Here is a 23,523-nt window from a genome sequence, read left to right as displayed (position 1 = left end):
GTATCGTAAGAAAGAAAATAGATGTGTCCTTTTTGACAGTTTGTGAAATCGATCTAAATCGATAGATAATCCCCCTTATTATGAAACTCGAACGTTCACTCGATCATTCATTTTGAGTTCATTTTGCTATAGCTGTCACTTTCTGTCTTCTCTCTTGCTGTATTTTGCTTTCTCTCTTACTGTGTTCACTCTAACGTTCGAGTACTCAATTAGAGAATGATAATCGGGCCTAATAATCGCATACGCAAACGTAAACATATGAATATATATCAACCTTGACACACAATTTAGATGAATTGTTATTCCAAATTTCCTATACAAAGACTTATCAATAAATAGTTTAAGAACAATGAAAATAAAAAGAACAGTCGTATGTTGATTTTATAGCTTAAATGCGCTGCAGTAAAGTTCGTAAGATATACTACTACTAGGAATTTGGAAAGTCTTAAACGTCTGATTTACACCTATGCTTGTAAATACCTTACCATCATAGTCTCACCCGCTCACTCTCTCGCTCTAACGTGTTCGATTTTCGGATTTTCGTTCGATATAGAGATAGCCTTATAGCGGAATGGTGGCGACTATGCTTTGCGAGTGATTATTGTGCCATTTTCATGAAACTAGTTCGTTCATTGTGTTACCAAGCCACGCCAAGCTTTGCTGTAGTTTTTCATTCTTTACACAAATTACATTCTTAAACAACAGTGTTGAGCAGATATTCATTGTCTTAAGGGTAAGCAGGCTTCTCTAGTTTGAGCATATGTACTGTTTGATACATATTCATCGCTGATTGTATCAAATATTAAATTCGAAACCCTCGTGCAACATGACAGTGCGTAAAAAAACAACCAGCGGGTAAATTAAGAACTATGGCGGCATCCTTAGGCTACGATATCGAAGGAAACCAATTCCTTGAAGGTCGTTAAGAACTGGTTTCTTTCATCCTGGAGTATGGTATGTGAACTTAAATGATCGAGGTCAAAACCTTGTGGTTCGAGTTATGCAATATCCTGATGCTTGGAACAATACGGAAGCGCCGTGCGACGCAAAGTCACGGTGAAAGTTCTGACTATGCAGACAGACGTCACGAGGCGGCTTTCGAGTTGCAAAAGTAAAATGGAAGAAAATGTGTCAGTGTGAGAAAGGCTCAATGCGCTAGAACAGCGTTTTCGCATGCCGGGGTCATACACTAAGAAATAAAAAGATATTTGGTTTGATTTTTAAGGAGATTAGAACGCTGTAACATGTTTGTTAACATTTTGTCTTGTTTTATTTTCCAAATTTACTAAGCGTTACATAATCCTGTTTTGATCAATTTTACTCTTAGCCTAATTTGGCGTTCAAGCTTGAACATCCTTTAAGATTATTAGAGAAGTACTTTTGTAGCTTGTAGACTTAATGATTCAAAAATGCATTATGTTGCATTGTTGTGTATTAATGCAAAGCGATACCATATTCATACCAAGATTGAATTTTGAAGAAAAAATCTGTCTTACTATCTGTCTTAGTTTTCAATTTAAAAACATACGGTTCGAATGTTGTTTTATTTTAGATATTTTATGTTGTACGGTTTGTTTCAACACTAAAAATTATATCTATTAAATGAAATCATATATTATTATTTTATTCAATTTAGTTCAATTGTTAAGTCAACGGGTGACAAATCTTATACATAAGAATATGTTAAAACAAGGCAGTAAAAAAGGAGCAAATAGCTGAGCAAATGAAGAATAGAGGAGCGTCGTAACCCAATAAAGTAAAAGTGCACGTCAAAAGGAGGGAAATTTTTGGCAGTTTGTTTGGAGACATATAAATCTCAAATACCGGCTTACAGTTACAGGCTTACAACAATCGAAGAATCGAAGAACCGAAGAAAATTGACAAGCACGCACATTAAACGCTGACATGAGAATTGAGAGGTGATCATTGCCCGAAAGAAAAAGAGCATCAATGTCAGCAGCAGTTAACAGTTACAACAGAAACAGGGGGCAGGTCATAGCTGATAATCACTCGGCTGATTCATCGGCCAAATAACAAGCAATTACAGGACTCCATAAGGTTAGTTGAAACCAGAAAGGTATCAAATGTCCACTCTCGTGAAACTGTCCCCTGTTCCAAAACATTGAGTGTGACGTATCGCACAAGTTAAATAGTTTTCTGTCAATTTAGGATTTTGTGAAGTTCTGGGATGATTTTTGTAAAGTGGTTTTCGATACGGAATTGCTCTGTGAACTAGTTGAAACGCGAGTGTTATATACTTCGTGTTTAGTGTTTGTTTAAGAAAATCTTCCATTTCAGACTTTAAAATGGCTACACAAACAGTACTTTGACTACTTTGAACACTGACCATTTCATAGGTTGTATAACTTGTTTGAAAACACACACACATAACATTGAATTACCATTCAGCGACTATAAATCGACTGGGAACGCATGATAAACATGTAGTAGTTTAATTTGACCGTTACATAGCGTGAGTGTTGGGTGCGGGTGGTTCGATGGCCGAAACCGTAAAGTAGAGCAGTACGTCTATAACAGGAAACATAAAGATAATAACCCATATGTACAGATCACATCGGCAGGCGAACCTTGCAGTTACTAGATAGATTGGTTGCAATGAACGAAGAAGGAAATATCGAGAAAAAATTGCACCATAGCAACCGATTTGTTTTGGCACAAGAGGAGAAATGTCAAACATTAGAGGGTCAAAGATAGGAAACCTGTTACAAAACGACAACTTGGCGGCATGTGTTGGTTCATCAATATTGGTATTACGTACATAATAGACAATCAAGAAAGTAGGCTTTTTTGTATTAACATTGTTACTAGGGTGAGTAAATTATCTTCTTGTATTTTAACTATACAGCGGCTGATGTAGTAATTTTCCGAGAAAGTCCGAGAGTTGGGAACTTTCGCCCCAATATCTCCATCACTAAAAATCGTTTTGATAAACACACGCAATGCAATCGAACGCCGCTATAAGAGACATCGATTCGATCTCAATGAGTGAATAATTAGCTGATATATTGTAACTCATGTGTTTATTATCCAGACAGATGGATAGAATTTAAAAAGATTTAACGTCCATTCATGTGATTTCTTGGGATTGTATTTCTCCTTTCATGACAGAATAGACGATTTTCATAGTTGTGTTTGGCTGTACTACATAATAAAATGCGTCTTTCAATCCGAGTGTATAGGCTATCTCCAAATATTGTTTAATTTTTCACCGTTCTTCGCAAACATAGATTGATTTATATTGCACTGTTGAGATGCAAGCATTCATTTTTAATTTTCTTACAAATAATGGTTCAAAAGATATATATTAGTTAGTTGGATGCATTTCTTGCGAAGTTACTCTTAATAGGGCACATGCATTTGACTGAAGAAACCAGACTCAAAGAGACTGAAATGAAATGAAGCACCAATTTATTTACATAATCGACAGAATTGTACATTTAAAACCTTTTTTTTGCATTTCGTTCAAAATATAAGCAAGAAATAAAATCTCAGCTACCTTCCAAGAGACGTAATCGAGATCTCCAAGATCTTGCAAGAAACTGTACTGACATTCCCATTGATCTGGGAACTGGCGTCATCTGCATTGTATGAAATTTAGTTGTGAATTGCGACTAATAACTGGATATATAGTTTTTTTGTTTTCGTTGGTTCACATTCGACCGGTAAAGGGGAGTAGGCAACCACTTCACTGGGCTAGTGGCTGAGTAAATTATTCGACACAATATAAATACCGTAAAAGTGAAAAAAAAATTACAAATGATTGTTTAAATTATATGCTTTAAATTAAACTAAACATGCATTTCTTCCATTGGTTTTCGCTTACAAATCCTTAGTGTCATAGTATAGTTTGAAATAAGATTGATTTCCTAGCAGTACTTCCAAGCTCTGTCTTTCTTGGACAATTATGTGTGGTAATAGTTTTGTGGCATCATGTATAATCATGGGCTTCGGCAATGTATAGTAATGTCCTGCTATGTATCTTCATTGTCTTCGCTCTTCATTGCTCATCTCTTCATCACCCATTATCTACGTACAGGGGGAGTAGAGGGAGGGTACTATGCGGATATAACGTTACTTACGTGTACCAGTAGTGACACTGCACAGCCCTAGTAAATATGCCCCTTCGATTGGTAGTGTGGTTCTAGTAAATGAATAATGGACTTCCCCTCCACATAACAAAAAAAGTTGTGCTTTGCCACGAGTCCAGTTACACAAAATTTTTATCAATAAATATAAGTCCAATGTCCAGCATTGTGGTCAGTCATGTATTTCCGGTGCATGTTAATAGTTCGAACTTAGCTTGAATCCATACGTGTGATCCAAATTCTGAGGTATCACCAAATTTTTGTTCTACGTTTGAAGTAGTGGAAGAAGAGTTAAACTGTTCAGTGATTTGTGCTTTCATCATTAGTTGGCTATTGGAGGTTCGACATTATGTGGTACTAGATATATTTAATTACCAGAAGTATGTTCTGATGGAGTTCATTGTACTTAACAAACTGTTGCATTATTCCAAAATGTTTATTTGTTTATGTTGTCATTGAAGATAAAAATCTAAATACATGCATAAATTAAATGCAAAATATTCTATTTTATTTGATATCATTCGTCACTTACTTTTCTTGAATGAACACCAAAACAGAACATTGAAAACATCCTAAATCCAAAGAAGATCTAATGAACATATCGACACCACATGTACAGAACGAAAAACTTATTGAACAGTACAGTTTTTATATTAGCATAAAGAATCGATTAAATTACTCAGTAAAGTGTTAATTGCAAACTAAAAACAAATTATGTAATAAATTCCGTGTGTTTTTGGTAAGATTAGAAGTAAATGGTGCCTTTTTTGCAGAAACTGTTGTTAACGTGCTATTTGAATTGTGTTTTACTTATACGTCTGTAATTGTTTTGCTTATTATTTGTAGAAAACAGTATTAAAACATCCCGTTCCTAGAGTAGTCGGTAACGCTCGTAGTTATCACGCAGTTGGTCAAGAGGTTCGATTCCCGTGGCACAATATTACAGAAAACAACAGCTTAGATTAACATTGTCTGGTGCAGGCATTGTCATTGTCCGCTCGGCGGTTGATGAAACATTATCAAAAATTGCTAAATTAGTATGTTTTCTTTTGTGTTTCAGCCAAGAAATGAAGCGCGGAAATGAAGAAGCTAGCGATGGAGCAAATGAAGAACAAATATCTGCAGATCTAGAAGGATCGAACGATGAACAAAGCGTGAAAAATAATGCTCAAGCTGAAGACTCGTCCGATTCTAGTAAATCTTCAGTAAAACGGATGCGTTCAGAGGATCAAGAAGTTCGGCTCTTGATTCCCAGTAAGGTAAGCAGCATATATCTCGAATATTGGATGTACGATAAGGTTACCCTATTTCAGAAGAGTTGCTTATTTAATAAATGTTACGTAATTATTATGAGTTGTTCGGTCACCTTAAGTAAAAGTAAAAATCGCCTTACGTTACTAGTATCTGTCGTGTTTTTGACCCACTATGTCTCACAATTCGAATGTGCAATCATTCTCTTGTGTTACATAGCATAAGGCACATGAATTGGTAAGGTGCTAATGTACCCTAATTCTAATGGCTTGTTAAAAGTAAATGTACAACCTCTTTCATTCACGCAAAGAGGACATGAGTTAAAGCATAGTTTGGAGAGTTTGGTCAGGAAGTATCAAAATGTTTTTTCGATTTTTTACAACCGTACAACCGTTTTGTCGTATAAGAAATATTGAGCAGTAATCGACTTGTTTGCATCAGTAGTTTTTGCTCACGTTCGCCTGTAATGATTATGCCAGATATGTAGATACTATAAACCGATCTCTGAATTATTATAAAACTTTAAATGCGACACATAGATAGCAACAGATGTCTAGTAACAGTAAATGATGTTTTATCTTTTCTTGCATGTTTTTCCGCATTGCTGCATTTTCGCTATACGTTGTTATTGCTGAAAGATGGCTGGAGCTATCATAGGAAAAGGAGGACATAACATTCAAAAACTCCGCACAGAGGTATGCTATTATATTACACGTGTATAATATCTACAGAATATATAATCGAATACGTAATTATTAATTTCCTGTAAATTCTTGCAACGATGCTATTATTATTTTATAGTTTATGTATAAAAAACAACTTCAGTGAATAACTAACAATCTCTTATATCAAAGCATTTAAAAATTCATCTATCGATCGAACTTTTCTTTCGAGCTATTTTTTACTTTTATTGTAATTATGATTCTTAACTACGGTCACTTGATAATTTATGTGCATTGTAAGTCACACTTTGGCGAGCTATATATATTTTTATGAGAGAACAATCTATAATCTATCTTTTGTTGACTGCTCTGGTAAATGTTTGTATTCGTAACGATTTCAGCAGTAAAATCTAGCGCGAAGCCTTAGCCTTTGTTAAAAAGATCGATTCCACTTTTATGTCGTACTATCGCTGCGGAAGAAAGAACCAACATAAAGTTTTCATCACTATGGTTTGGTACTTTCGAATGTTTTTCTAATTATTCGTCTCTTTTTATGTCAACCAACTTCTACTCTGTTTACGGTTCTTGATTTTCTTTGTATACATTGTTAATACTGAAATGAATGGTGTGCGTCCTGTTGAATTTTATCTTAATATATTTTTTCTTCTTTTCCCTTCTTCCTCCATTCCTTATCGGGTGCGTTAAACTGTTGATATGTCATTTTGACAAATATGTTTACAAATTGACCAATCGCCCTCATCTATTGCTACTACCACTGGCCCTGCTAACTACATTGACTCAATGATTATGAACGTGCCCAATGAATATGATCTCGCGTAATCTTCATCCTGATGTCGTCCCGGCCTTGCTGCGGGGTCTTGTCGCTGCAAACCATGCATCTATGCTGTACACAATATACACAATATAAAAACCAACACCTGTGCCACGTATATCCGGCTTGTTGACTGAATGTTGGTCTGGCCAAAATCAAACAAAATCGAAAATTGTGGACAACGTTTGTATTGCCTTCTACACGATCGTATGGTGCATTGGTTGGTTGGTGCTGCAAACACATCTTTGGATTCGACAACGTTTGTCCGCATCATCAACACCACTATCACTACAACCACCACCAATACTACTACTAAAAAAATCGTATCATCTTTATCAAAAATGCCTCGTGTTCCTGAACCCCTGACCTGTGGGTATTCAACCTGGTACCTTCACCTGCCTTGGGGGTCTGGGTGTCTCCGTCTACCAATTTGATGCCATTACCTGCTGCCGCTATCGATGACCATCTCCGTCTACTTCTTATATAAAAAACACGATTCCCGCGTGTTGTGATCATGATCGATAAACAATAAACAAACACACCTCCCCGGATTTTCCCTGGATTCAACATCTGCTCGCACACACTAACGCCTATTCACCCGGCCTATTCGTTCGCCTGATCGCTTCCCGGAATGCACAAAATCCTGTGGGAACACATCGACCAACAAATCCACGATTGCACGAATCTCCCAAATCGAATTGAAATCAAATCAATGGCTGTGAACATCCGGATACACGGGCTTGTAACTTGGATTCAACCGTGAACATCTGCGATCTCTTAACATGATCCTGTATCAATGGCCATTGAAATCGAACCAAAATGGAACCGAATAATCTCTACACACATGTCTGTTTTTGCCATATGACTAATGTTTCATCGCCTGTGGCATGAGTGGCACACCTGTGTTGTTGATAACGATCACAATACCATTATCAACTATCTATGCCACTTATCTACACTCTGTCGCATAATGGTCACTCGCTCGGCTGACCTGACCAACCGACCACCCGCTCGCCCGCCCGCCCGCCCGTCCAACCGCTCACGTGCTCGCTCGCTCGCCCGCCCGACTACCCGCCTGTGCCCGACCAACTTGGATCACCTCTTCTGGAAATTTATCAAATTTGTACTGTATCTCTTTTCTCTATTCTCTCTCTCTCTCTCTCTCTCTCTCTCTCTCTCTCTCTCTCTCTCTCTCTCTCTTTCTCTTTTTTTTGTTTCTGATTTTGGTTTTATGTGCGAATTTCATCGTGTATCTTTCGATACGAATATGCGTAACGCGTTCAATCTCTCATCGTTGCCTGGTTTAATCCAAAACCAACCACCAAACAAAACAAACGAATTAATTCCAAACAATACCGAACATATAATCAACTACTGCAACTCGTGTCTCCGTGTCGTGTGTTTATGCCTGTGTCACCAAAAACTACCATTACCGACTGTGTCATTTGCGCGCGCACATCAACCCCCCTATGAGCAGTATCAAGCCCAAGTGAATATAGGCGACTGTACTGGCCCCGAACGGTAAACAACTCTTTCTATTATTTTTCTCTTTTTTATATTGTCCTATCAAATTTCAATAGCAAAATACTATGACTATCCGTATATGAGCAACATTTTGTCATAATACGCAACTAGCCCCTTCCACATATCCTTTTTAAATATCGGATTAAATGATCTACCCAATTCTCGTCTCGAATTCTCTATTGTCATGGATTTTCGTTTCGATAATTGTCACGCTGTATAACTGATCTCGACAAAGGAGAAGATTATCCAAACTTTATTCAATATTGGTTGATATTGGCATTAATAGGAACCAAAATATTTCTGTACCAATATTATACCAATAATAAAAAGTATATATACGTTCTTGCTGTTCACAATAGAAAAGTATTGCTATTTCTAATCCTGTCTTTGGTTTGTGAAAAACTATGACATTCTTGCGGCTATTTCGCAATACTTGATGCACTCTAGATCGCGTGTTGAAACTATTCGAGTCATTTGCGTAGTCCATAGTCCATACGTCGTATAATCAGTCACAAGCCGAAGATCATATGGATGTTGTTTCGACTCCCCTTCCTTGAATGAAATATTTTTAATATAGACAAAATGACAACCGAAACCTTACTCTAGTCGAGTGTAGACCTTATTGGTACTTTTCAATTTGTGTGGCCGTTTCATATATTTTTTCGACCCCTTTTGCCTCGGTAATCAATGTTTTAACGATTTTCGTTTATCTTGTTTGTAAATTTACTATGGTTGTTACCGGCATTTAATTTCGATTACATTATGCCATCGTCGACAGTTTTAACTATATCGAATATTTCCCAATTAAAAGTCTCCCAATCATTGTGTGCAAACTTTTCCCCTTGCGACAGGTACTTCCCCGAAACAATTATTTATGAATGTAACAAATATTATTAATGTATAAGCTTTATATGCAACACGTTAATTTATAGACGTAAACACGTAACAAGTATACTCTTGTTTATGATAAGATTTTAATTTGTTTTAAAGATTTTCAATTCCAATGCTTGAAGTGTTTCTACAATATTGCAATTTTATGCTGAGATGTGACACAACACAGGAACGTTATAAATTGATTCCGAAAATCGTCATATAGGTCGAAAACAAAAATTGATAATCTTGTTCAATTCTATTGAATATAGATGGTAAAGGTTAATTATTGTCAGGATAAGTGCTCGTTGACAAATTTAGTTTTGTCACAATCTTTAGTTTGCAACAATGGGGTTAGTAATGTGTGCGCAAAATATTTAGCGGTTCACAATACTTCTGTGACTCTAAGACTATCTTTCTATACACTAGAAACACTGAAATAATATGAAATTCATTCGATTCATTTTACTTCATATTTTTATTTCCAGTGTGCTCACTATTGCTGCCGATATGGAAACAGTCACGAAAGTAGTGAAAGATGTAATGAAACACCTGGATAGAGTAAGTACTTTTAAGTTGTTTGTAATCACTTTTCTTATGGTCAAAATGTATTATAATCATGAGTTTAATGTTTTTCATTTTGGTTTGAAGTATAAGTAACATCGCAATCAAACGAAAGAAATTCTTTAAATAATGATAACATGTTTCGATGTACTGCTTAGCTCATTTCTTTGGTATACTCCTCAGATACAAATAATGAACGTATTAACGAACGTAACGTAATAAGCAAAATAATTGTATAACTTCCATTCTACATCGTTATTTGAATCGTATGACTTGAATCGTTATTTCTGTGATTGTAAAAATAATTATGCTATTGTAAATAATTGGATTGTGTTAAATAATAGCTACAACACTGGAAGGCATAATATTGATGCAGTGGATAATTGAAATAAGAATATCTAGTGAATAGGTTAGGCGTACTTGCCGTACTGTAATTACATTCATTTGAGTTCACTTCACAGTGAAGTCACAATCATCACTTTACAGAGAATTCCTCACTATTTTTACCCTTCAACATCTTGAGTATTTGTTTCTTTGCTGTTACTGAAGCCTACAATATTCTGCCACTGAACATTCTTTTTGCTACGTTAAAATTGTTGGAAAATTTAGCATTGCGTGTCATGTAAGATGCCGAATGCATTGGCATTTTGTCCATCATTTGTATTCCTCACCCGTGCTTTGCTTGGTTGGAAAAAGCACAGTCCTAGATGGCATGGTAATGATTAGCAATCAACAGCATAAGATAATAAAGGTCATACATTCATGCTTGGTATGTTCATGTATGTTTTCAAACCATGCAGAAATGGGTAATTCAAACTGATGGTTTTCGCATTAAAACCGATTTATAGGAAGTTTAAATCAACCATGTTTTCTTAAAGGAACAGGCACGTCCTTGTGTAAATTTCTTGTTCCTTGTGATTTTAAAATTGTGTTAGAAAAACACAATGTCATGCGTCGACGTGTCATTAGTAAATTATCATCGTATACCGACATCTCAATATGTAAAGATTTTAAAACAAATCAATTGTAGTTGAATGATAGTCTTACGAAAAGTCTGCTAAATCTGCAAAATTTAACAGACTATGAATATTAATTTCATATTCTCCAATAGGCTGGCGACAATGAATACGAGCTGAGGATTTTAATTCACTTGAGTCTAGCTGGATGTGTCATCGGTCGCGGAGGCAGCAAAATTAAAGAAATTAAAGATGTAAGTATCCAATGTAGGTACAAAAAAAAATTAAATTCTATTTCGTTCTACTATCGATTTTTTCTGTAAGTAAGGTCTTAGCCCCCTAGGGGCCTATACAACAAAGGTTGCTATAGTTCAATATTGGTTGTCAAAAGTCAAGGATAATAATAGTTCAACGGTTGGCATGTCATTTGCTTTAATTTAAATGGCTGCGTCTGAGTTCTTATGGCGCCAGAAATAAGTGGATTGTAGGTTGGCGTGTTACTCTGAAGATTAAATCGTTATTAGGGTAGTTTGTCCAACATACAATTCCCTTCACGTGGCGTGGATGATTTGTGCTGGTTACGTATTCTTGTATAGTGCAAGAACAAAGCAGCTAGATGCAGACTGCTACCGTCTGGTATATCAAGTAATCGCGAAAGTTGAACTGACCTATCCCTCGACATATCAGCAAATAACAGGGGCGATATAATACAAACGCACCATGAAGGTAAAACCGGTGCTGTTCCTTGGAGATTATAATTGTACAGATCTCCGTTATAATTGATGGTTGTGTTGCTTCTAAATTCTAAAAATAAAATTAGTCGTAAACATTCTTCGAATGTTTAGTTTAACCGGACCTTAAACTAGTTTTTGCGGTTTCTTGGCGATACACGCGAAGGGCAGGTGGTAATGCTTTTGGTCTCTATTGACTTCCAAAGAAATATGTATTAGCATAATTCAATGAAACGTTCCATCGCCATCTGCTCCAGCTGTTCTGATATTGAGATGGTCTGCCGCTATGAAATTGTAGACAATATGGATAACAAGAAATGGGACAATTATAAAGAGAACAACGGTAATAAGAAAAGGCTGTAGATACAATGTGTATCGTTGTCCTTCGACAGTAACGCAAGGTTTTTGAAATGCATGATGTCCTATATGTTTTTCTGTATGCGTGAAATTCGGCACAAGAAAATGGTTAGTCAAGTAGGAGAGAAACGGCGAAACACCATATGTGAAGGATAATCATCCGACAACCAGAGTAACGAAAGGTAAAACGAATGAACAAAGAGAAAAAAGAGAAAGACAGGTAATAGTGTATGATTTCGAAAGAGAAGAGTATTTCATATTGAAGCAAACCATGCATAGTTTGAATGTAGTGGTTTCGATAGAAAGTGAGTTGGAGAAAGATAGACAAGGAAAAAAGTTTGAAAGAAAGAAACAATAAATGTGCAACTCAGTGACAGGGAGAGAAATAGAGAACGAGAGAAAGAGAGATAGAGAGCTAGAGAGAGAAACATAATGAGAGAGAGAGTTGGCACGCTGAAAGGAGAGAGATTGCTGAGGAAAGAGAAAGAGCCAGAGAAAGAATCAGTCCTCAAAAGCAGAACTTCGAGACATGCGCAACAGCTTCTGGATGTGAATATTGTCTTCATGATGTCAGTTAGCATCCAGCAGCAACATATCTAACAACAACCGAATACGGTTAATCATCATTTTGGCAAAACTTGAAACGATCAAAAAACAAAAAAATATGTTTTCCTTAAGTTATATATAGTGTGTGCGACATATAGGGAACGTTCGTCCTAAAGCAAGCAATTTCTTTAAAATGTGTGGCGTAATTTCTACGAAGTGCGCATAGAGTGATAACGACCAATATTGTCACCTTTAAGAATCCATTGGATATGTCCCTCCAATGAAAATGTTTGAAAATATTCTAACTAGGTTCTTCAGGTGTAACATCACTTAGGCAGCCAGAATAATAAAGACTGCTTGTTTTTATGGCATGTCAATATCAGTGAGGTACAAGTAACTAGTGTTTTGGTTAGTTAGCATCAGAGATCCTCGCTGCAAGTTGATGGTGCTTGTCTTTGTTGTCGATGTTGTGGGCCAATTTCGAACAAAGAGATATTCCATTACACTATTGATGTCAAATTGTGTCCGAACCGAGTATTTTTGGCAAATAAGATCTAAAAACGTGCACTAAAACAATACCAAAATGGATTTAGATCATGGAATTGTTCCTAACTGGTAAGCAGAAACATCAATATTCATTTTTTTAAACTTTACCTTTGCCTGCATAGTTTTTCCTTGCTAGTAGTAGTAGTTTTCTACTGGCAAAACCAAGAAGAAGTCCAATGTGATTTGGTTCTTCGTTACATAGAACACATATGTAGGATTTATATGTTTACACAATTCTAAAAATTTGAAACTTGAATAATGTGAATACACGTCCACAAAACCCGTTTCTCAAATCGTTATTCCCTACCCTTTTCCTTAGCGATGCTACCAAATTCCCCAAAAGTGTTCGTTTTCATCTAGAAGCAAACGCAATGGCAAATAGAACATATGCAGCTGTTTGCTAGAAACAGCCCCTGGGGATGTTTTTTTCTCCTGGCTGATGTCTTCTTCCGGCTGTCTGTACATCTGCTGCGTCATGCTGCATGGCATGCCATGGATCGTTTTTATGTATGGCAGTTTGGGAATTCCCTACGTTTCTTTCTTTATTCAAGTGTTGCAAGCACCTAACAACTTGGCCAATGTAAATTAACATTCTTCCTAACGGTAATGCTAATGCTACAGCCAGATATAGACGAAATCGTATCGTAGCGTAAGCTTGTGACGGCTGCTCCAGGATTCGGATAAGTGCTTGAATGCATTTGTGCGTTTCGAATGTCAGATGCTAACAACCAAGTCCAGATGGCACCGCTTCTCTCCTCGTTATTTTATAAATTGGTAGATAATTGTTACACCGAAGGCTTTGTATCCTCTCCTCAATTCATTTATTCACTTACCTTGGCGAAATGTCTTCGGATTGGTCGAACTGGGGTTCGTGGCAGCTGATGGTCCATAAGCCAGCATGTCCGTTAAGAATTGTATGCTTCGTTTGTTCTCTTTGCGTTTCTCTTTCGTACATCTGTGGAGTTTTCGTCTTTCTGTTTTAACCGTGGCTTGGATGTATGGGTGTAGTTTTGGAGAAGCCGCAGATACGTGCGAAGTAAAAGGAAAAAGAACTATAAAAGTAACAGCAGAAATATAATGAAGCGCAGCGGGGCCGACGATTGTAACTGCTGCAAAGGGATGATGCGTCCATTCTACGTTTTTGACCGCACACAAATGTGAACACCATTTCAAGTTACAACGGCTGTGTTCTTTCTCGTTACTATAGAAAAATATACTATAGGCTTCCTTAACGCCTTGCGTGTCAAAACTCACTGTTGGGTTAGGTACACAAGGATACAAGAACGCAAAGTAGACCGTTTTTGTAACCTATGGCAAATTAATTTTTCTCTTACACCATTCTCGATTCGTCTTAACTACAAACTGTTCAATTTATCCAGAATAGTTTTTGTAATTCAAAATAAATTGCCTTAAAGTAACGGCTGAGATTAATTTCTTTCCCAATTAACAATTGTATCATTGTCATATTTTGCAGGAAATTGGATGCCGGTTAAAAATTTTCTCCAACATTCCGCCTCAAAGCACAGATCGCATAGCGCAAGTGATAGGCAGTGAAGAGCAATGTTTGAAGACGCTTAATGAGATCATTAAGCTGGTGAAGGGCACACCGATCAAAGGTCCGGTCCATAACTATGACCCGCACAACTATGACGACATGTACGCTGACGAGTACGGCGGCTATGGCGTTGGTGGTGGCGGCGGCGGCGGTGGCGGCGGCGGAAGTAGTGGCGCAGGTGTTTTTCGTAACGGAGCTGGTAGCCGTGGCAATGGCAACAGCGGTGCTACTGGAAGTGGGTACGATCGGCGAGGAGATCGATTCGATGACCGAGGACGCTCCAGTCGCGGTGGCGGAGGCGGTGGAGGTTACGAACGAGGAAACGATCGAACGAATCGTGGTGCGGTTGGTACGGTTGTCGGGGGAGGCGTTACTGGCGGTGGCGGAGGCGGTGCAGCAGGTGGCATGAGGTGACGATTAGTTTTGTGGGCGAGCAATGTTGCACTACTTACTGACTATTGTTTCCGCACAGAGACAGAGACTACATCAATCCGTGGGCTAATCCTATCAATGGCGGCAACATGGGAGGCAACTTTGGAAATAGCACTGGTATCGGGTTGGGCAGTCTGGGAAGCCTCAACCTTGGCGGCGCTGGAGGCAATTTGGGTAACGGAAATTTACCCAACTTTGGCGCCGGTAACAATGGCGCGATGGATAACAAAACATCTACGCAGGTGACGATTCCGAAAGATGTAAGTGATCACAAAAATCCACAGAAGCATCATTGTTTTGAGTGAAAAGCCAAATTGAAAATTGTTATATGTCGGTTTTGTGTTACAGTTAGCCGGAGCTATCATTGGCAAAGGAGGTGGCAGAATACGTCGAATTCGAAATGAATCGAACGCTTTCATCCAAATAGATGAAGCACTGCCCGGATCGAATGATCGCATCATCACCATTACTGGCACACCGAAAGAAATTCAGGCTGCTCAGTACATGCTTCAGCAAAGGTAGTTATAATACTGTAATGAATTTAATAATATTAAGTCAAAGTGAATCAAGTTAAATTGTTCTACAAGAAACTCTGAGCACCTTTTGAGTTACAGGAGAGATTTTGTTTGCTTTTGCTGCTTTTTTCTTTCATGGCAATGTTTTTGATTCAATTAGATAATTCACATCTTGAACTTATTAACTCTACAAACAAGACGAAGGCGAAAGCGATTGTTGTATGGAAGACTAGTGATTTTGTTGTTTGATTTTAGATACTAACAATAAATCTCTTGTCTTGCTACAACGATCGCTGCTTGCAACATAACATTCTAAACCTTCAGTACTTGTAATCGCGACATGCCGACCACCCATTAAGTAGCTTTACTATGTGAGTTATACTGTAATTTGATGCCACTGTTTTTTTGCTGTTTGGGTACTTTTAACTCTTTTCTTGTGGACGCATACTGTGACATTGAATGCTGGCTTTTTATAAACTAAACGCTTGCAAACTGCGCTTAAGCGCTTTTTGCAAATGTTATCGAAATGTCGATATGTGACTTTTTTCTGTTTAGTGTTAATATTAATTCAGTATAGTTAACTTTATGTTGAAAACATTTTAATTCTGTTTTGAACACTTGCTTTGTGTTTTACAAAAAGAAGATATATAGTCGCCTATACTCTATTGATAAAATAAGAGGATGCTTCACTAAAAACAGTACACTATTAGTAAGTTATTCATCGTGATGTGCTAACTTACCTAATTAGCCCACGCTCCGTTTGTTTCACTAATGAATTTTCAATCGTTTCATATCTTTTTCTGCTCTAGCGTTCGTGAAAATCTTAGTGGCACAGGATCTGGCTTCAACCGCAACTAATTCAAACGAGCGGGCTGTATGAAGTGGTGAGAATGAACGAGAAGATATAAACTACACACATTATTCACATCTCCTGATGGTGATCGATGACCGCAAAACACCTGTCCTAGTTGCTGGAGCAATTTGGAAAGGAAAACAATAGAATCGAAATTCAAACTAAATACAATTGGTAACATTTAAATGATTATTCCTTTAATACAAAATTGTTTCAAGAAAATTGAGCAACTTTCGATGGCTAATTATAATATTTCTAAATTGGAATTATGAGCAAAGTGTGAATTTGTCGGACCAGTGAATTCCTTTGTTTTACTAGAAAGACCTGAAATCAATCAATCAACAATGTTTATGGCTAGAGTTAGTTTTTACCGTCCAATACTGATCCAATAGTCAATCACATACAACTTATTTCTGTCACATGTCACATAAACCCAGCTCAATACACTTCGTGACACAAAAAATGAAAACAAAACGTATGAATGCTAAATCCAAAGGCATTTCTTAATTCTATTGATTGTAACAAGTCTTCATGCGCAGTCTTGGTTCGAAGAGTTTATGAGCCTTGGTAATTTTTCACACTACAACATTCACATTATTTCTCGTTTGATAAGAATCAATTGCCAAAAGATAGCAGAAGTTTGAAAAAGCATGTTTTCTACCATTGTTTATTCCTTTTTGTGTTCCATTTGTAATCAAAATCAGTTGCCTACTAGCAGCACTACTGTATCTGACCTAAACGAAGATCGGGCGATTCCTAATCGGAGCTACTCTGTGCGATAAAAACTCAAAAAAGAACCTAAACCTTCCATGACGTGTTACTGTATGACTGGCTTTATCAACTCTACGTGAAAAAATGGAGCTCTGCAAAATGACAGCATACTTAGTGACATTGGCGTTGAGGTTACGTTGGTTTTAACACAAATTGCAGCTTCGAAAAGACGCGGCGGTGGTGTACGGCAACCGACTTTTCTAAAAACTAGCAGGGCCATATATATTCCTACTGTTTTAGTAACCAGTGAAAACAGAAGTGTATTTCAGTTTGTTATGGCATTTCCCGTTGTGAAAACCTTAAGAGTGTCATGAAAAATGTAACAGAAAAAGTAATAGCTAAAACGCAAAGCTCGTATCATAACTAATTTTACAGAACTGAACTCACTGTCATCTTGATTTTGGTGACATTTTCGTTTTAGCCTTATTCGCCGTTTAATCAGTGAATGATATAATAGTCAAAGATATGGGAGGTTCTTGCATTTCATTAGTTTAGACAACTTCCTGCAATGATAGTCATATAATCACCATCTACCGATTTTGGCAAAAGCGAAATACAGGAAATTAAATAAACTACTAAAATGAATTTCTTTCGCGTACCTACAGAGTTATGAATCATTTTGACACACCTCCAGCCTATCAACTTATTCATCCTATTCTCATCGATGACGCAAAAGCGCAAACATTAACAGCAATACAAGATACATTACACATGATTAAGGAGAGCAATTTGTAGCAAGAAAATATCGAAAATTACAAAAGAAAAAGAAAGGATGTTCTACACATCATTATGCTATTTTGCCAATTGAACTTGTAAACAATACAATGATTTTGTATTGAAGAGATACGTTTACTGATTTGTTTGCGACACTTAGAGCTAGCAATGGCGAACATAATAGTTCGCATATGACCACATTTTCAATAGGATCGCCAGAGAATCAACTCATAATTAAACTATACTGACGCGAGAAAGACGATGCTGGTTGATCCAAGTTGTTGGAAAATGATAAAAACCAAAAGGATTTGTTTTCATCGATGTGCAGGCTACAGGGATAGTCGTTCTCAAACAAAAAATCTATACCAAATCGGATCTTACCCACACGTAAGTAATCGCGTGGCATACAATAAATTTAAAAAAAAATTGCATTGGTTGTTATTTAATCAGCAAAACAGATCGTCTTCGGTGGAAGCATGAACTCTCCACTTTTTTTTCTTTCGAAAATTGACCATAAGGCAAGTCTTACTAACTGTACGTGATGTAGAATCTAGTTTACATCTTTAAATACAAAACAATGCCCGACCATATTTAGTTATAACATTTTAGCTATTAAAAAACAGAAAACCAAAGTATGAATAGTGTAGATGTTACAGATTTATTTGCCTACATATTTCTATTTGATCATTCCTGGAATATGTTGAAGATTCTTTCCGATGCCCTATCGTGAGTGAAAAAAGTATTTTGCAATTTGATTCACTTCTCGTCGATAATGTTCACTTATAAAAGATTTGGAGCCTTTTGCTACTGCCGCCATCCCACATTCTGTTTTTTTTTCAAACACAAAAAAATAAAAAATAACATTCTACTAATAGTTGTCACTCGCGTAAAAAGAATCTGTGACGTTTTCTATGGGTCTAAAACACTGAAACAGCAGTCATGGTGATAGAACTCGATCATATTCCATCATCCATCCAGTCTAGTAAAATCTAATTAGTGCACACTTAAAATCATGTTGCATCGACTCTGCTCTAGAAGCGAAGCTTTCCTTCTGTTAATGCGTCTATCTCTGGTCCGCCTAGTTTGTGGTGGGTCGAAATGCCTTGCAGCTTTGCGGAGGAATACTTCAGCCATGGGGCTTTGATCTTTTTCTTTGCCATTTCCGGTACAGTTTTCACCACCTTGGCTAATCGCTGAACGATCGGAACCAAGTCTTGAACACTATATTGTGTGTAATGCTCGAGCGTTTTACTCCAAATCCTCGCCGGGGTAATGTCTTTCTTTGCACCAGTTGTGCAGTTCAGTGGAAATAGAAATAGGGATACATAGAGGGCTGCTGCGGCTATCTGTGGAATGATAAAACACGTTTTGTGATATATTTTACCGACATAAAAAGATATACCATTTCTAACCTCTGATGGTTTGTAGTGCGCCGTACTGTAGTCAACGCTGGCCAGCTCCAATAAGTACTTTGCCAACACATGGTTGAGGTCGGATGCTTTAGCAGCCTTTGAAAAGCGACGCAGGAAATGCGTTGGCAGCGGCTTCCCCATTTGAAAATCGAGTACCTTCAACATTTCCTTTTCCATTTCAAGAATCTGATACTTCTGGTATGTGTCATCGGTTATGAAAACAAAATCCTGGATCTCTGGCGGAAACAGTTCTTCGTACTTTGATGCAATGAACATAGCTGTGACTCCTACTAGTTGTAATTTTTTCTTAGGAATATTTTGCACTTTCTGCAACAAAAGGATCATAATGATAATGATCAGATTCGCGGTAATGTTGACGAATATGATTTGAGAAACAACGTACCTGCAGGTAACGATCGATGACCGAAACGGTCATATGGTAGGTATCGATGTCCAACTTGAACTGGTTATGCACTTCATTGATCCAGTCGATCAAAATGATACGCATTTTGTGGGTGATCTTTAATTATAGAAGCGTTACAACAACAAAAAACAAAACCAAAACAAAACGTACATACCTCGGCTTGACCTTCTAAAAAGTTTTCTTGCAGCATATAACAGGGCGTGCTTTCCAGTTTAGTCAGGTAGCGGTAGATATCGCTGGCGTACTCGGATACAAGCATCGGATTCCATGCATCGTTCTCGTCTATGTTTTCGATAATTTCCAACAATTTCTGCGAATGTGTGTCCAATCTTTCCAGATGCTGAGTTGAGGCATGCTAGAAATTTATTTTACATCAAATTTGTATTGTGAAAACATTCTCAGCTGACCTGAGCGTTGCTATACCTTTGTCGTTAGAGATGCTTCAATTTCGTTTAGCGAGGCGGCACCATTTTTAGGGCATTTTTGATCCGCAGCAGTTTTTTGATTAATTTTCGTCAACTGTCGCAAGGATAGCTGACTTTCTTCCCTTTTAAGGCCAACTCGTTTTAGCTCGTTTCCGTTGTTCAACTGAACATGCACCTTCACAGCCTTTTGTGATTGATTTTGCTCGGATCCTTTAAGCGTCTCTGCCTTCTCGTTACTTTTGGCAGCTTTGTTAGAATCGGACTTTGTCAGATGTTTCTTGGGGATGATTGTACTGCCGGCGGCTGCTGAGATCTCTTCCTTGCGCCAGCGTGTATCGACACGCGCCTTCACATTTTTGAGTCCCAAATTCGTAACCTTCAATGTTGTTCCCTTTTCAGCAACTTTTATCTCATGAGAACCATTCCGGATGACTTTGTTGCCCAGCTCCCCTAGCACTGGACGCTTCGTAACAGCAGCAACTTTTTTTATCCCTTCACTCACATTTCCTGCCCCATGGTTCTTAATAAACATTTTGGAAGGAATAAAACATAAGCCAATGTAATATCATGCATTCTCACATAAAAATAGCTAAGAAAATTTCTATTCAAAATGGTTGCGACGTCCATCACATTTGCAGCTGGCTGTGCAAATCAGCCTGCGATGGCGTCATCTAATCTCAGCGGTGCATTTTTCTGAACCAACATTAATTTGCTCCACTTACCTCGTCAATTCTTATTATACGGGACATTGCTAATGCTCGATTATCGCGTTTGTTTCTAACACACCAACTCACGTTTGCAATTACTCGGTGCGCGAAGGTTATAAAGAATCGAAATCTGAGAGCGGTACCGCCACACAAGCCAACGGCGTTGACCTATCTTGACCGTTTGAAATCGTATGCGCTTTGAGAATGAGGTTGCCAGTCGCTAGTGAGCTACTTGGATGACAGGAGCTGCGTTTGAGCTACGCGTTTTCGCGTTTTCAATGCGTTTTTCATGTCGACTGTCATTTGAGCAACGGCTTTGTCGACAATGGTAACTTTGTACACAACTTTTTTTTAAATATGTTATTTATATATTTTTTCTTTAAAGTTTTTATTAACAGGCCAAAGTGCTTATTGACACTGAATCCTAAACGTAAGAATATTTAAAATCAAGGTAGAATACAAATAAAAAACGTAAATTGCAGTGTGATATGTCTCTCAAAATGGTTTCCACTGATCCTTTCGATATTCTAAGGTCTCGGACTGTGGACAAACGATTTTGGAGCACCAATTCATTGATTTTATAGACGAGTTCATCAATTGATGTTGATTGTCGTTCTGGCCGTGCTTCGTTTTTAACGCTTTCCAGACCCTTTTTAAACATTTTGTACCACATATTATATAAATGTTTGTTTCCGATACACCTAGTTCACCGCAGGCCTTCTGTAACATTTTAGGATCCCGACGCTTCGAGAAACATAGGCTCTCCTCTCCGTGTTGCGTGAAAATATCCCGCGGATTATACGTAAACCCGGTAATCCTGCCGCCAGGTGCGTAGTAAAGCTAATTGAATAGTTGATGTTACTGTGTGTGCACGCACCGATTGGGCCAATAAAGTAATTATGATCGCTCCCCGACTCGACTGATCCAATCCCAGATTCTGCCGGCAACAAGCCCGGGCACCTCTGTTCTTCGGACTAATCGATCAGATCTGTCCCGCCCGTTCTCAGCTTCCCAGCGAGATTTTGCGTATCTTGTGTTCAAAAAGGTATTTATTAGTATTTCGTTTTGGGTTGCATTCATGATAGCTGATATTGTGCAGCTAGCTGATTGCTTGATCAACACTTTATTAAGAACATCGTTGTTAACTTTTTTTCTTAGCCAAGGTAAAACGTTTTTATTGTGTTGGAACCAATGTTGGAACTGTGCTGTGTTCTTTCTATCTAGTCACGAAAAAGTTTCGTTCGAATCTGTTGGATATCTTTTTCGCTTGCATTTTGTGTCTCCATGTACTTGAGCAATTCTTTGATAGCTGTGGATTAATGAAGAGAAAACCTTAAAGTGAAATGTAACTAAAGAAGATTACACATTTACTTGCCTTTTCGATCATTACAGTTAAGAAGTAAGGAAAGAATGTTTACACATTCATTTTTCGCAATTTCCAGCATGATATTTGTCACGTCGATCTTGTCAGGAATAAAACGTGTTTGCATAACGTACAGTAATTCACCCAGCATCTCGTTCGATAACCCGGCTCCGAAGAGCTTGTTTAATGGTACATCCTTTAGAAGCTATTATATAAAAGAAAACACAAATATATTTTCGATCGCGAAATATATAAACCAAACACATATTTACGAGTTATCTATTGGAAAATTTACCTTTAAGTATAGGTATTTGAGTTCCTCGTTCAAACCGCTCCAAGTAGTGTAGAATTGGCCAATCGAATTTGGAATTGAAAGCAAAGAATTTGTTGGCGAAATAAAACTTTTTGCCTTGGCGACCTAAAATAAAAGAAATTTAATATTGTTTCTATTTCAAAGGTAATATTCTAAAACATACCTGGGTTTCTTGGTAGAGTTTATCACATTCTACTTTATCGTTTGTTGGTGAGTCAATCAAAGTTTTTGTATCGCTTACTGATTCTTTGATATTAGGAATTGACGATGATAATGGTTGCTTTGGATCACTTTGAGTTTTGGACGATGAAAAGAGATTTTTGAGCTTATTGGAGTGCACAGGAAAGAGGTGTTCGAGAATGGTACTCTCCTCGGGTTCCATCAACTGTTCACCAGTGTTATTGTTGAATATTTTGTCAATAATTGCATCTGGTACTGGCTCACGTTTTACACTGATACCCGATGATACTGGTGCCATTACAGGGTTTTGGTTTATGTCCTCTATGACGATCCGTTTCAAAGCTACCTTCGATCGTAAGTGAGGTGGTTTCTGAATGAATTTGGTGGGCTTTGCATTTTTTTTTACTTCACTCCATACAATAGCCTGTTTGGCAGGTTTTTCGCTTTTCATCAATTTTTCCAATCGCAAAAGATCTTTCATTGCAGTTGCTTTTTGTTTGTCGTCTTTCGTAAGCTCAAGAAATTTCTTGCAATCCTCTATAGCACCTTGAAATGAGCCTAGATGTTCGCGCACTAGCATGCGGCGATAGTAGGGCCGGAAGTAGCTTTCATCTAACATGATTGCTTTATTGCAATCCGCCAAGCACTTTTCATAGTCTTTCAGATGCCAGTAGCAAATGCTGCGGTTTGTGTAGAATATTGCTTCATTCTCGAACATTGAAATAGCCCTTGTGTAGCATGTTTCTGCTTTCTGAAATTCCTTTTTGGCGAGAAATTTGTTACCGAGCTCCTTGTATTTGTCCGCCTCCTGCTTTACTAATGATAGTGTTGAATCCTTTTCCGTCCCGACGACCGATTCTTTTTCTTTTCCAGTCCACGCCGCTTGTTGTTCCGCTAAGCGCTTCTCAATCCTA

General features: G+C 37.7%; 3 protein-coding genes across 3 annotated transcripts in view; 1 reads left to right on the top strand and 2 right to left on the bottom strand.

Annotated features, from left to right (window-relative positions):
• Positions 1–683: 683 nt before the first annotated feature.
• Positions 684–18,510, top strand: LOC128268833 (heterogeneous nuclear ribonucleoprotein K). Its single transcript, XM_053006095.1, has 10 exons — positions 684–733; positions 5,167–5,365; positions 5,996–6,052; positions 8,329–8,372; positions 9,734–9,806; positions 10,921–11,019; positions 14,420–14,910; positions 14,973–15,192; positions 15,281–15,450; positions 16,257–18,510. The coding sequence occupies exons 2-10, from the start codon at positions 5,174–5,176 to the stop codon at positions 16,303–16,305; spliced, it is 1,395 nt and encodes a 464-aa protein (XP_052862055.1). The 5' UTR covers positions 684–733; positions 5,167–5,173; the 3' UTR covers positions 16,306–18,510.
• LOC128268832 (G2/mitotic-specific cyclin-B-like) lies at positions 18,481–20,920 on the bottom strand. The gene is made up of 6 exons (XM_053006094.1): positions 20,769–20,920; positions 20,045–20,566; positions 19,776–19,976; positions 19,601–19,717; positions 19,198–19,524; positions 18,481–19,131 (listed from the first exon to the last, which is right to left on the bottom strand). Exons 1-6 carry the CDS (start codon positions 20,793–20,795, stop codon positions 18,817–18,819), a joined length of 1,509 nt encoding a protein of 502 aa, XP_052862054.1. The 5' UTR covers positions 20,796–20,920; the 3' UTR covers positions 18,481–18,816.
• An 871-nt stretch (positions 20,921–21,791) lies between these two features.
• LOC128268831 (RNA polymerase II-associated protein 3-like) overlaps positions 21,792–23,523 on the bottom strand; it is a 2,704-nt gene continuing 972 nt past the window's right edge. Inside the window, exons 4-7 of the mRNA XM_053006093.1 lie at positions 22,593–23,523; positions 22,412–22,534; positions 22,129–22,321; positions 21,792–22,062 (exon numbers count right to left, since the gene is read on the bottom strand). The exon at positions 22,593–23,523 is cut by the window's right edge and continues 20 nt beyond it. Coding sequence (XP_052862053.1) covers positions 21,974–22,062; positions 22,129–22,321; positions 22,412–22,534; positions 22,593–23,523 — 1,336 coding nt within the window. The 3' untranslated portion in view covers positions 21,792–21,973. The remainder of the gene's footprint in view (positions 22,063–22,128; positions 22,322–22,411; positions 22,535–22,592) is intronic.

Source organism: Anopheles cruzii, chromosome 2, assembly GCF_943734635.1.
Source record: "Anopheles cruzii chromosome 2, idAnoCruzAS_RS32_06, whole genome shotgun sequence".
Lineage (NCBI taxonomy): Eukaryota > Metazoa > Arthropoda > Insecta > Diptera > Culicidae > Anopheles > Anopheles cruzii.
The sequence above is the reverse complement of the archived record's forward strand: the minus strand, read 5'-3'. Positions and strand labels throughout refer to the sequence as shown.